Source organism: Taudactylus pleione, unplaced genomic scaffold (assembly GCF_031769625.1).
Source record: "Taudactylus pleione unplaced genomic scaffold, aTauple2 ptg000627l, whole genome shotgun sequence".
Classification (NCBI taxonomy): Eukaryota; Metazoa; Chordata; class Amphibia; order Anura; family Myobatrachidae; genus Taudactylus; species Taudactylus pleione.
The window spans coordinates 1,895,984-1,909,676 of record NW_028285029.1 but is presented as its reverse complement, the minus strand read 5'-3'; the positions used below and the strand labels follow the sequence as shown (position 1 = coordinate 1,909,676).

Genomic DNA, 13,693 nt, shown 5'->3' with positions numbered 1-13,693 from the left:
TGCAAAGGACCAATTATTTTGTTGCAAGTGAATTTATGGGCACACTTGGCACAGGAAACAATAACATATTGGATGTCCTCCCTCATAGTGGGCCAGGAATAGGAACACTGTAAAAATCTAAAAGTTTTGAGGATACCCGAGAGGCCAGCAAATAAAGAGGCACAAGCCAAGGTTAATAAGTTATTATGCAACTGATGTGCAACTAAAATTTTGCCAGGAGGAGGAGTCCGCAACTGGGTTTGAGTAAAGACAAGAAGATCCAGGATAGGACAAACTTGAGGTTGTTCTTCCTGTAGAGGCCAAAATTGGCAGGAGAGTGCATCAGCCTTTTTATTTTGTATGCCAGGATGAGATTGGACTTTAAAATTTAAACCAGGACAAAAAAATAGACCAGCAAGCTTGTCTGACATTTAAAAGATGAGCTGTCTTGAGACAAAGAAGATTCTTATGATCAGTGATGATTGTAATTGGAAACTTAGTACCTTCCAATAGGTGCTCCATTCCTCCATTACCAATCTCATAGCCAACAATTCTTGATCCCCTATTGCATAATTCTTCTTGGAAGGGGAAAATTTATGAGAAGAAAAACACAAGGATGATTCTTCCCATCTTTAGCCACTTAAGACAGTACAGCTCCCACTCCTATCAAAGAGGCATCAACTTCTAACGTGAAGGGTTACTCAAGTTGTGGTTGACAAAGAATTGGAACTGTGGAAAAGGCTGTTTTGAGTGCATGGGAGATGGTACTCGGATAATGTACTGAGTACACATGGTGTGGTTTCTAGATGCAGAACTGGCACAGGAGAATGACACTTAGGAGACAGAACTCAGATGACGTACTGAGTGCACACACTCACACTATGAGTAAACACTAGGAATATATAACTAGGAGAAAGGAGCATGAAACCTCGAATGCTGCAACAGCAAGTATACACTAGATGTATCGATGATGTAAAGGCAACTTCCAGTTGTCCAGAACCCAGCTAAATACCCCAAGGTAGCACTCTATTGGAGGATAGTGTCAGCTGACAGCAACCAGTACTACCATTTCGTAAAGGGCTAATCAGGTCATGTACACCTGTGGTTACCATCATGGCTGTGTACATGACGGTAACCACAGGAACTAAATCATGGAACGAGCACATGGATGTCTTAGCAGACCCCAGGCATAATCATCAGCACATCACTCACCACCGCACCTAGCATCTAACGGCTTGAGAGGTCAGGGGAAGCCGGCGCTGAGGTGAGCAACAGTCAATCCTAGGCCACAATCTGACACATACTATCTTGAATATTGTAAATGGAACATAAAGCATCAAAAGGTTTATTTGATAAAGAGTGTGTCTTTGAAGCAACCAATTAGCAGCAATGATAAATATGGATTTATAATGCCAATAGCAATAAATTTTAAATTGTTGCACTTCCATTTCCATTTTTTTTGGAGTGACTGGCTCCTACATTGAACTCTGCTTTGATTCTCGGCTAAAACCCTTTTAAAGGCTATATAATAGCCTTTTTACCAGGCCACATTCCTTTGCCTATCTGTCCGACCACATATGGATAGACTCCACTCTGTCCAGGCACCATTGATGCTGTAGTCCCACCACCAGGTGAAACACTGGGTGGATCTCAACATGGTGCCAGAAACTGAGACTAACACAGTAACTCCAACAGCCAAGAAAGCTTCAGCTGCCCAGAAGGAGAATGCTTCCCTTTACCGGTGTATTGTGATTTTGATGTCTCCAATTCTTTTGGAGATATTGTTGAAGCAATCAAGTACACTATGAGTCCTTTCCTGAATTAGGTTGTCTCTGATATCACAACACAGCTACAGCAGCTCATACAGAGGGTGGCAGACACTGAACTTAAACTAGAAGCTAATTTTCAGGATGCTCTCAGTTGAAATGCACTACTTATAAACCTTAGCAGGACAACTATCAACTACTGTACATATGGAATAAAGTGGATGACTTGGAAAACAGGTCTCGTCAAAATAATATCAGACTGGTTGGTCTTCCTGTATCTGTTAAAGGTCCACCCTTAGCTCATTTTGTGCATAACACATTACCAACTTTTCTCAGAACTGAATTAAAATGCCAATACTTAATAATAGAAAGAGTTCACATTGTGGGTCAATCATCCCACACATCTGATGAGAGTGACCTTATTCCATTGCCTCAATTACCTCCATAAACAGGACTTTTTGGGCTTCCTCCCAGGAGAAGGCGTCTGCTTATCCTTGCAGGAACGTGGTACTGCAGATTGTGAAATCTCTGACTCTGCTGCATCCTGTCCATGAATAAAGATTGCTATGGGACATTGTTAAGGATATATTGAAACCATTTACTTAATTTTTCTGCTGTTTATTGTATATCTCTCTGCTACCATAAAACATTTCCAATACAATATATTATTGTGGGTGGTCACCCACAGCTATGCGAGTGGCCAGGAGGCCACTCTTAATTTCAGAGGGACGGCCCTGATTCAGAGCGAGCGCTCTGTCAGAGCATCTGGCTCTGAATCAGGGCCACAGTGCACATTTCCGCTCATGGGCGCACGCTTCACACCATGCATGTTGGGAATTGCCACATATGCAGCAAAGATGCAAGAGGACACATCTGTATATACAAAAGATTTTACTTGTACAGTACTTTTTCAACATTTTTATGGCAGAACAAAAGGCCTCAAATAGCAATACAAAAATTAAACACTAAACAGGCCCAAGTGGGCATGGAAACTCCTGATATTGACTCATATTCAGTTATGCCCTTTTTTAGGCTACTGGGGGAAATACATATCCTCACCATGCCTTAGATTTGGCATTATTTGCACCATACTCATCTAGTTCCTGTTTGGATACTGAAAGGTATATTTATTAAAGTTCGAAGTGGAGATGTTGCCCATGGCAACCAATCAAATTCTACTTGTCATTTATCTAGCACCATCTAGAAGATAATAGCTAGAATCTGATTGGTTGCTATAGGCAACATCAGTACTTCTAAAAACCCACACTTTAGTAAATATACCACTAAATTGGGTGATATTCTGGTGGATTTTCTCAACTATATTTTTTTCTGTTACACTAATTTCTCCAAAGTGTCCATCAATAAATACCTTCATAGGAGCCACCTTAAAATGCCATATGTCCCATTGTGGGGCAATCTGTCCTTTCCCTTTATTATATGACTCCTCTTATATCAAATGGAGAGACAATAGTTGGTCTTGTTCTGAAAAGCAATTGACGCAGGTGGTAAATTATTGTTCTCCTCCAACCTGCCACAGATATATCACCTCTCTAGACAGCATTTCTATATGTATCTCCAAACTAGATGTTTAATTTCCTCGCTTTCCCATAAACAGATACTCTTTCTTCTCCTTATCCCCTATGCTCTTTACTGAGATTTGTTAACAAAAACCCTTGCAGGACTAGATATTTATATATATATTTAACAAATGACTATTCTAGATCCCATTTAGATAATTTATTTAAAACATGGCAGTCAAATATCCCCACCTTAAACTCATTATCTGACTTAATCAACCATTATAATACTACCCTGAGATGTATACAATCAGCTTACCTACAGGAATATCATATACATAGTTTACATAGGAGCTATATATTCCCAGCATAATGCAAACACATGGTTTTTGCAGAGATGGGTACATTTTTAAAATGCCATATATATAGATTTATACACTTTATGTGGGAATGTAGAAATATAAAGAGATTTTGGCACAAATTACTTGGTGTCAGGGAAAGGGACTCTGGATTGCCCAGGAGGATCTACATACCATCTCACTGGTGGTTAGGGAGGTATAGTAAAAATGGATGTAACTCCTCCTCATAGATGTCATAAGATATATGCTTATGCAAAAGGACAGTATTGGAAAGAAGGTGCACTAAGAGTAAACACTGGGACTGGGAGAGAGTAAACACTAGAGCTAGACAGGGACCAGATTAGAACAGACACTAGAACCAGATCAGGACCAGACTAGAACAGACACTGGGGTTGGAGTGGGACCTGACTTGGAGCAGACACTGGAGCCAGAGTGGGACTGGACTTGGAGCACACACTAGAGCTGGACCAGGCTGGAAAAAAACATGTGATTGGGATCAGACTAAGAGCACAAACTGGGACCAAATCTTATCAGAATAGAGCACAGACTGGGAACGGATTTGAACCGACTTGAATCACAGACTGGAGCCAGAGTGGGACCGGACTTGGAGCACATATTGGAGCCAGAGTGGGCCCGGACTTGGAGCACAGACTTGAGCAGGAGTGGGACTGGACATGGAGCACAGACAACAGCCAGAGTTGGACCGGATTTGGAGCACAGACTGTAGCCAGAGTGGAAATCATCAATGAGTCTAAGACAACTAGCCAGGGAACTAGAGCTTAACACATCTATAAGCAATGAAGCTCAGGCACTGAATGCTGTCAGGGAAGGGAATTTCTACCCTGGGTCTCACATGAATTGGCTGATGCAGTCAGTTTGGCACCAGCCTGACTGTTTTTGGAGATTAGCAGTCAGCTGACCAGAACAAATATGGTGGTACCCAGTGTCCATAGCTTGTACAAATAAAGCTGGAGCTCTGAGCCCCCTGAGACTACAACCATGCTGGGAGCCTCTCAGTAATGCACTTGGCTAGCCGGGACCACTATGGCAGTGCCCAGTGTATGGACCCAGCAGGAACACCGCCAGAGCTCAAGGCCCCTGAGACCCCCACCATGCTGGGAACCCAACAACAGTGCACTCTGAGAACTCCCAGGCTGGGAACCCCACCTTGACAGAGCAGCACAAACCCAAGGTTAAGGACGGTTCCTGAAACTTGGTTTTCATCATTGTTTTCTTTGCTCACTATGGAGTCCATTTGTTATATAAATCTTTAGGGGATGGGCGGCCCCCACTAAGTAAGTTTTCAACTTGCTGCAAGTAGCAGCAGTAGATACATATTCACTGGAGTAATTCAACTTTGCTCCGGTGCAGGGACAGCTGATCTTAAAATAAGCTGTTTCATCAATCTCTTTCACTTCTAGGGTGTGGGAGAAAATGCCATTTGAAGATGGTGAATGCTCCTGCAGTCAAGCTCGAAAAATATTATATTATACTGTCTCCATACTAGAGTATGGGGATAGCATAACTCTTGAATAACCTTGCGGTTCCCACCTTTGAAGCCTACATGAATTGAAGAAGACCTGAACATAGGGGTTTGTGTGTATGGATTTTTTTACAACAATCAGGGATGCTACTGGACAAAGGGGACAGACTGGTACAAAGGACAAGGTAAGTATTTATTGTAAGTGCGGGTGTGAGTGAGCGTATGTGTAATAAAATAATACAACCTATGGTATGTGTGTAATGTCATTATTTTAATATTTCTTATACAGGGGGACTAGAGGTACCATTGGGTCCTTAACGCCCCACATACTGGTACTTGTGGTTCTCCAAGAACCAACATGTGGAAGAAGCTAGCTGGGACCTATAGTCGCCATGTAAAAGACAATATTAGTTGTTACTTCTTATATAAGACTGTCAATTTCATATCATAAGCCAGAGATGGGGGAATATGCCAGGCATTAGCCCAAGTATAGTGTGCCCTACTCCCCAGGGATCCCAGTCTGTGCTGACTAGTGTGGGATGATGAATGCATTGTGCAGGTGGTCTCAGTGAATCATATCCCATGGTTGTGGCATTACAACCTTGCTAGTAAGAGCCCTGTGCTGTTTGATGGCAATACGAGGGAACCCAATGCATTTGTTTTCTTTGTATTTCCTCAACCAGGACCGGCTCAGGAGCCCAGTGCTTGTTCATTGAAGTACAGGGGACCCCAACATCTTATGTTCCCTGTATTTCCTGAACCAGGTCCAGCTTAAAAAGGAGAGTACTGGTTATGTTTGGGATTCAGCAAAACATGATTTTTGGTAAATATGAGTTTCAGCTGACAAAACTTTCCCATGTCCATGTGATGCTGAGCATGTTGAAACTCGGCCAGGCATGATTCTTATTAAATTTACCCCTAAGACTATATATACATTTAAAGAGTGTTCTGTATCTTTTGTAGACATATACGTTCTGAATATCATCTACTCTATCCCTGAAGTACTGGTGCTTTTTTGATTGCTCCATTATTTTTTTATAATTTACTACGAGTATATACAAGTATGGTGGCACTTGATTTGCACATTCTGATGCAGCAAAGTACAGTACTGGAGTGCTCCTGAGAGTGTTTAAAAATATTATATAATGTAATCATTTCATCCATGTTGGTAAATTCAATTCTCAGTCAGGTCCAAAAATGTTGTTCCTTGAAGCAGCAACAATCACATAAACATTAAAGTCTTCAGAAATATATACTGTATATAATTTAATCAGATCTGATAGCACTTACCTGTGTATACCCATATACTTTCAGCAACCATGCCATTGTAAGGGTGGTGTGAGAGTTGAGGTCTCCAATAAACCCAATTACTTTACCATGTTCCATACACATGTAATTAGGAACTGTCTCTCTGTGTCCAGACAATATCTGTAATACATCTTCCACAGCTTTATTGTCATTTGCACAAGAATCATAGAGATGATAACCCAGAGTAATATTGGGTAGAATGTCTGGGTTCTGGTTAATCTGATTAATTGCAAAAATAAAAGTTCTGATATGTCTGTATTCTCTACGATGTACACTGTTTAAAAAGAAACAACCTTGTTTTTTGTAAATTGCAAAAAAATTTTAAGGTTCAGTATTATTTCCTCCAGTTAAAATGACTTGATAAAAATATAACACATTTCTTCTAAATTAATTTTCACATTTCAATGACTGAAAACATAAATAACAGCTATCTGGACTAGAAGGCTCAGCAATACCACCCATCTCATACTCCTGTGTAATATCACATGGGGTCAGAAAGATGTCTGTCCGGATCAGCACATGCATATGACATTTATATAAATTACTTTTAGCCAGTGTGCAGGGGCGTATCTATAACACTGTACAACAAATTAATACTTTTAATTTGTTTCCTTTCTAAAAATAGTCATACATTATTAATTTGAGGTCAAGAAAAACTAAAATGATTTCAGAATGTTTTTACTAGCTCTATTTTTTGAGCTACACTACTTGCACTATACTGTATGTACATTAGTAATATAGTCATTGTGAAAAGCTATTTTAAAATAATCTGATATTTTCTTGATAGAAAATAAATAACAGTTGTTTTAATTCAATCAATCACAAATAAGAACACAAAACGAAACAAACATACAGCATACGAAACAAACATACAGCATACAAAACAAACATACAGCATACAAAACATACAGGATACGAAACAAACATACAGCATAGGAAACAAACATACAGCATACGAAACAAACATACAGCATAGGAAACAAACATACAGCATACAAAACAAACATACAGCATAGGAAACAAACATACAGCATACGAAACAAACATACAGCATAGGAAAGTACTATGTAATATAGTGGCCTATTCATGGGGGTGCTATCTCTTTGCTTGTCGCTTGTACTCCTCTTCTGGGGCATCTCTTGTCACTGTCCAACAGTAGTGATCACCTGCCCTGATATCTTTGTCCCATTGCTGAAATGTCCTGGTGGAATCACTCTCTATGCTTGTCACTCAGTGCACCACAGTTATCCTGTGTGGGGAATCCCGTGAATCGCATATATTTGAATATGGGAGGGGACAAATAACTTATTCATTTAATTGGGTCATTAGGCCCCGTCCCCTCTGCGCGGAACGCAGGATTGCGGTAAGATTCTCTCCATTCTGCCCACGTCACTAGGAATACCCCTACATCATCATAATTGGGCTATATCTCAGAACTCACAGCTGAGAGTTTTAAATGTCATATTCATTCTTTGCATGCTGAAATCAATTAGAAGTAACTATTTTCACATCGGAAACATTTTCATTGTTGTGTATTGTAATGTGTGCAGTGTGTGTGGTGCACGCAGACCCCCAGGTCCTGGGACGGCCCGCACCACACACCCTGCACCCATACTTTGTCAAACTTACCTCTGCAAAGTCCTGTGTCAGGTCTCCCAGCGCAGTTCAAATGCCATAAAAAATGCCAGCTGTGGCCATTTTTCTGGCATTTTGAGCATGCTCTGTGAGAAGATTGCTGGGAAAAAGGTTGCTGTGCCATAACCCCCGGCGATCTGCATATGCACAATAGACTCTGGGAACATTGATTCTCTGGTGTCCGTTCAGCCGCGTCAGTCGGCTGATGGACACCGGAGTTAGAGGAGGGGGCCTGTGACGGTGGATGCATACAGGCCTCCTCCTCTCTAAAGATGCCCCTGCCAGTGTGGATATACTGTATTGGCTGGAGTTCATTTATATAGACCACAAGGAATCCCCTATCTTCTTCCTAGCAACTACTTATCAGATGTGAGCACTGACTTGTGTAATATGCTGTATGGTTGTGTCTGCCTCAGTGTTCTGCAATATATTGCAATACACTATGATATACTAATAACTCCAATGCTAATACCAACAATTTAAGGCAGTTAATGAATACTACTAATAAAAAGATGATTAGAATCTTAATATCTAAATTAACATTATTGAAGAATAAGGTTGAATGATAAACCAGAATAATCTAAATGATATAAGTGAGTGCCAATTGCCTTGGTCTATAATAAATAGGGTCAGTTACTTAATTCTCACAATCATATTTATATGTGATTACCTTATAATTTGTGCAGTTTACTGATAATAATATAAGTGGCTACTGAACTGAGCTACAATTGTGGTAACAATTTATTGCCACATCCCCCTTTTACTGCGTGAAAGTACATTCACCAATAAGAGGGAACACCCTCATCACATAATATAAGGCAATATATTATAGCATATAAACTTGAGAGCGAGATGACACAAGAAATGAATATCTGTTTATTTCACAACTTTGCAAATTTTATTACTTCATGTTATTTTTAATATTTCACTGGTATTGTAATAAATTAAATAAAGGATATATTTTACATAGCACAGGACTATACAAAGAATAAAAAGGGAAAAGGGTTGTCTCTTTGGTGCACTATAAAAGTTTTAAGTCCCAGCTAATACTAGTTGTGATCAGCACTGAATATGTGATAGCTAATTCTATGACAAAATACAATGTGAAATGTGTACAATTACATATTAATTAGTGGTTTTACTAGATAGAGGTAATAGAGGTGCATTTAATAAATATGGGTTGTTGAGAGAAAACAATCATGGTTACTTTCTTTTCTAAAAGGAAACTACTGGAATAAGAATTGTCACTATAGTTACCCCCCTGACCATTGATCCATGTACTAAACCACTACTATGCCTGATCACACTTCTGGCGCAATCATTTTTGACATCTATTGACCTCTATTATTTGCTGTTTCTATGCTGTAATAGCCACAAACTTGTCTTATTTATTAGTTGTACATCCAGTGAACAAACCTATTTTTTATTTTTTCTGGATATGGTCATTGGGATCTAATCCTTGTGAAACAGTTAACACAAATATCCAGTTACCATGTCAGAAAAGCTTTTACCCCTTTCATGGATTCCACTGGGGCCATCACCCAATCTTCAGAGGTTGCGTAATTTACGCCGTGCAGACTCTTCAAGAACAACGTTTTGCAATTCTGATTTAAATAGACTAATTACTGTACAGTAGGAACCTCATAGGGATTTCTGTCTTCTGCTCCTGTTCCTTATGCTTTGGGCCCAGCCCTGCTGCTGTTCTTGAAAATGTGATTACGTTGTCCAAAAAAGCTTGTAGGGGATAAGATCCAGTACCACCAAATCAGGGGCCAATGTTATTTGAATTTTACAAATACTTTGTTGAACATTTTCATCAGATTCATTACAATTGTGTTTGATGCTCAACTTTTAAAAGGAGAAGCATTACCCTGGGCAACACGGATCTTAGAAAAACCACATTTATTTTTGTGATTTTTTTAAAATTGTTACTTCAGACCTTCCGCAAAGCCATTTGGCCTCCACTGCTGGTTTCTTTTTAGTTAATCTGTCTTGGATTTCCTGATTGGTATTGATATATACAGATGTATCCTCTGTGACTTCAGTTGCGCCAAACAGAACTTCTCGGCACTTCAGCTACAAAGCGACTTGATGGTGGTTAATGTCTTTTTTGGTCAAAATGTGCTTCTTATTTGCACAAATGAAACAATTGGAAGTGATTAAACTACTTTGCTAGATTGCACTGATTATTTTGATGTTTGTACATCTGTGTGCAAATGAATCTGAATGTGTATATAATCATACAGCAGCCACAGAATTTTCTTATGCCAAGTTCTGTTGTGCTTCACATGTGATTTTGTACATTTATAAAGCTAATTCCTGTGCAGCCCAGAATCTCTAGTATGCTTTAGGCCTGATTCAGAGTATCACGGTATTGCAATGTTTTCACAATACTGCAATGTTTTTTAGATCATAAATCACACAGAGCATGTGCAGATCTTGATCTTGCTCTCACAGTGTCCAGATTGACATGCTGCGGCAGATTGAGGGACAAAGTGGGGGCTTTGTCTAAGACAGTTTTACAAAACATCCCCAAGTTCAAGTGTGCAGTGTTGGGGTTGTTCAAGGGTGCAGTGTTTTGGTTGTTCAAGGGTGCAGTGTTGTGATTGTTAAAGGGTGCAGTGTTGTGGTTGTTCAAGGGTGTAGTGTTGTGGTTGTTCAAGGGTGTAGTGTTGTGGTTGTTCAAGGGTGCAGTGTTGTGGTTGTTCAAGGGTGCAGTGTTGTGGTTGTTCAAGGGTGCAGTGTTGTGGTTGTTCAAGTGTGCAGTGTTGTGGTTGTTCAAGGGTGCAGTGTTGTCGGACAGGGGCTGCAGTACATAAAGTGGGGGTGCTGCTGTGTCACTCTTGTCCTGTCAGTCAAGGTCAGACACAGTGAATATGGGGAGAAACATGAACACATACAGCAGTGAAAAATACAATTCAGCAAAACACAGTTCTTGGTAAATTTGAGTGTTTTCACTATCAAAATTCTCCCATGTTTCAGCGACACCACGAGTGTTTAGACTTGGGCAATCTTGAACCAGACACATTTTTTTTTTTAATCTTTTTTTATTGAACATTTTACAATATATGGACAAAGAAATACAAAGTGAATATTAATGTGAATATCGAATACAGTACTTTCCATATACAGGTTTCGCAGGTTCAAACAAATATAAACATCTATAAAAGAAATTCATTCAGTAGACATAGATATAATCAAACCCTGGAAAGAAGGAATCATGCACAGAACTAGATAAATGTACAGTCAAGAACTTATACTATATTCTTGGGGAGCAAAAGTACTGTACGAACGCTACAAACAAACATAGAAGGGAAAAACAGAAGGAGAGAAAGGAGAGGGGTAAAGGCAGGGAATAAAAATACACAGTTACAATATATGAAAATAGAGATTGCATAATGGAAAACGAATGAAAGGAATAGTATACACAGAAAACACATTTGTTAATAAAGTAAACGGGTATCAGTGTTGTACACTTAGATCCTAATATTATGAATTAAGTATAATTTGTCTGTGAAGGTACCATTCTGTATTACTAAACAATTTAAAGGTTTGAGTTTGTTCATCAGAGGGTAATAAATATATGTATACACCCCATTTTTTGTAAAATTTTTCAACACCTTTTTCCAAATCAGGTAAAGTAACTTTCCTATCAAAGTGCATAAACTACGTCATCTTTAGCTTAACTTCATTCAATGAAGGAGAAGATTTAGAGGTCCAGTGAATAAGAACTATCTGTTTTGCTACGGTGATTAACACAGTTATTAAAGGAATTAAAGACTTTTTTTCTTTACCCAGAGTCCAAGTAGAAAAATTGGCACACACACACTGGCACACACACACAGGCACACAAGCAGATTAGGGCAGAGTTGAAGAGAAAACATTTCATTAATAAAGTTAACAAGTTTATTTCAGAATCTTCTGATTTTCCAACAATCCCAAAAGCAACGACAAAAAATAGCATTAGAGATATGGCATTTACAATAAGTACTCAATTCTGTTTCAACTATATGCTTTCTTTGTTAGGGGGATATATAAGCTCTATGTATTGTTTTTATATGTACCTTATGCAGATACATAGATTGCAGGATATTTAAGGTAGAGTCATAATGGTGTATTAGAACTAGAGATGAGCGGGTTCGGATTTCAGAGATCCGAACCCACCCGAATTTAGCAGATCCGAGTCGGATCCAAGCAGGCTCGATTTTTCCCGCCTGACTCAGATCTCAAACTGAGGCAAAACTATAGAGTCTGAAATCTCGTGGTTTGCAAGCTTTCATCTTTTTTACTCCGGCTGTGGAGACTGAACAGGGAGGGTGGGTGGTGTAGGGCTGGGATAGGTGCTGGTGCTGTCTGCTGAGTCCTGGGCTGGTGACTGCAGATCCATTCTGGGCTGGTGCTGTCACTGTGCTGTCTGCTGTGTCCATCTGGGCTGTCTGCTGTGTCCTGGGCTGGTGACTGCAGATCCATTCTGGGCTGGTGCTGTCACTGTGCTGTCTGCTGTGTCCATCTGGGCTGTTGCTGATCCATCTGGGCTGTCTGTGCTGTCTGTTATGTCCTGGGCTGGTGCTGCTGATCCATTCTGGGATGGTGCTTTGCTGTCTGCTGTGTGTATCTGGGCTGGTGCAGAACTGCAGATACATCTGGGCTGGTGCTGTGTCCATCTGGGCCCAAGTTCTGGACTCAAAAAACATATATATATATATACATATATATAGTAAAAAAAAAATCAAAGTGTCTTTTATATTTTTCTGTGTGTGTGTGTGCGCATGTTAGGCTTAACCACAGTATTGTACAAGATCCAGCCAGCAATGTATGTTGCAACCTAGTGCTGCCCGACTCCAGTCGTGATCAATCGGTGCTCTGGGCTGAAGTTCTGGAGCTGAAAAAACTAAAAATCAATTGTCTTTTTTTTATCTTTTACTGTCTGTGTGTGTGTGCATGCATGTTAGGCTTAACCACACAAGCTACAGCCAGCAACGCAAGTTGCAACCTAGTAATTATTTTTTTTTTTCAATAAAAATCAATTGTCTTGTTTTTGTATAATATTTTTGTGTGTGTGAACGACTGCACGTGTGTGAATTTTGTAACCGCACCTTGACTATGCTATTGGTGCTTGTGACACTGCTTCAAGACTACAGAAAATATTGAGGGCTGTCACATGTCACATGTTGTAGCTGCTGCCAGCAGTGCAAGGCCGTCAACATCCTCATCCTCTATGAAGGCCCATGCCCCAGGGCTTAAGTTATGCCATTGATATGGTAAAGCTACTTGTATTGAAGTTAAGAAAAAAAAAATAATGGAATTTTGCCTTTAGATAAACAAAAAACTGGCAATATGCCCTTCACTACATAAAGTGGGAAGGAAAGGATAAGGCCTTGGCCTTTCTTTAGGAAGACAGTTGATTCTGATAGCCCTTCGGAATAAACAACTGTGTGCCCTGAGAAATCGAGATCACAAATCCCCGAGGAGAGTGCAAGTGTGTCTGCGGTTGCCATGTGTGAGCCAGACCTAAATACTGGTGTACTGGAGGATCCTCCAAGCTTAAACTTTTGTGTGCCCTCTGTAAATGTGGGGAAGGGCAGTCAACATCTTGCAGATGTAGTCAGTGAGGATGCTTCTATGGAATTGCTCATGGAGTAGGAG

At 39.9% G+C, this 13,693-nt stretch overlaps 1 protein-coding gene across 1 annotated transcript in view; it reads right to left on the bottom strand.

Annotated features, from left to right (window-relative positions):
* The window catches only part of LOC148479259 (vomeronasal type-2 receptor 26-like), a 114,161-nt gene that overhangs the window by 64,492 nt on the left and 35,976 nt on the right, over window positions 1-13,693 (bottom strand). Inside the window, exon 3 of the mRNA XM_088454675.1 lies at window positions 6,395-6,686. Coding sequence (XP_088310801.1) covers window positions 6,395-6,686 — 292 coding nt within the window. The remainder of the gene's footprint in view (window positions 1-6,394; window positions 6,687-13,693) is intronic.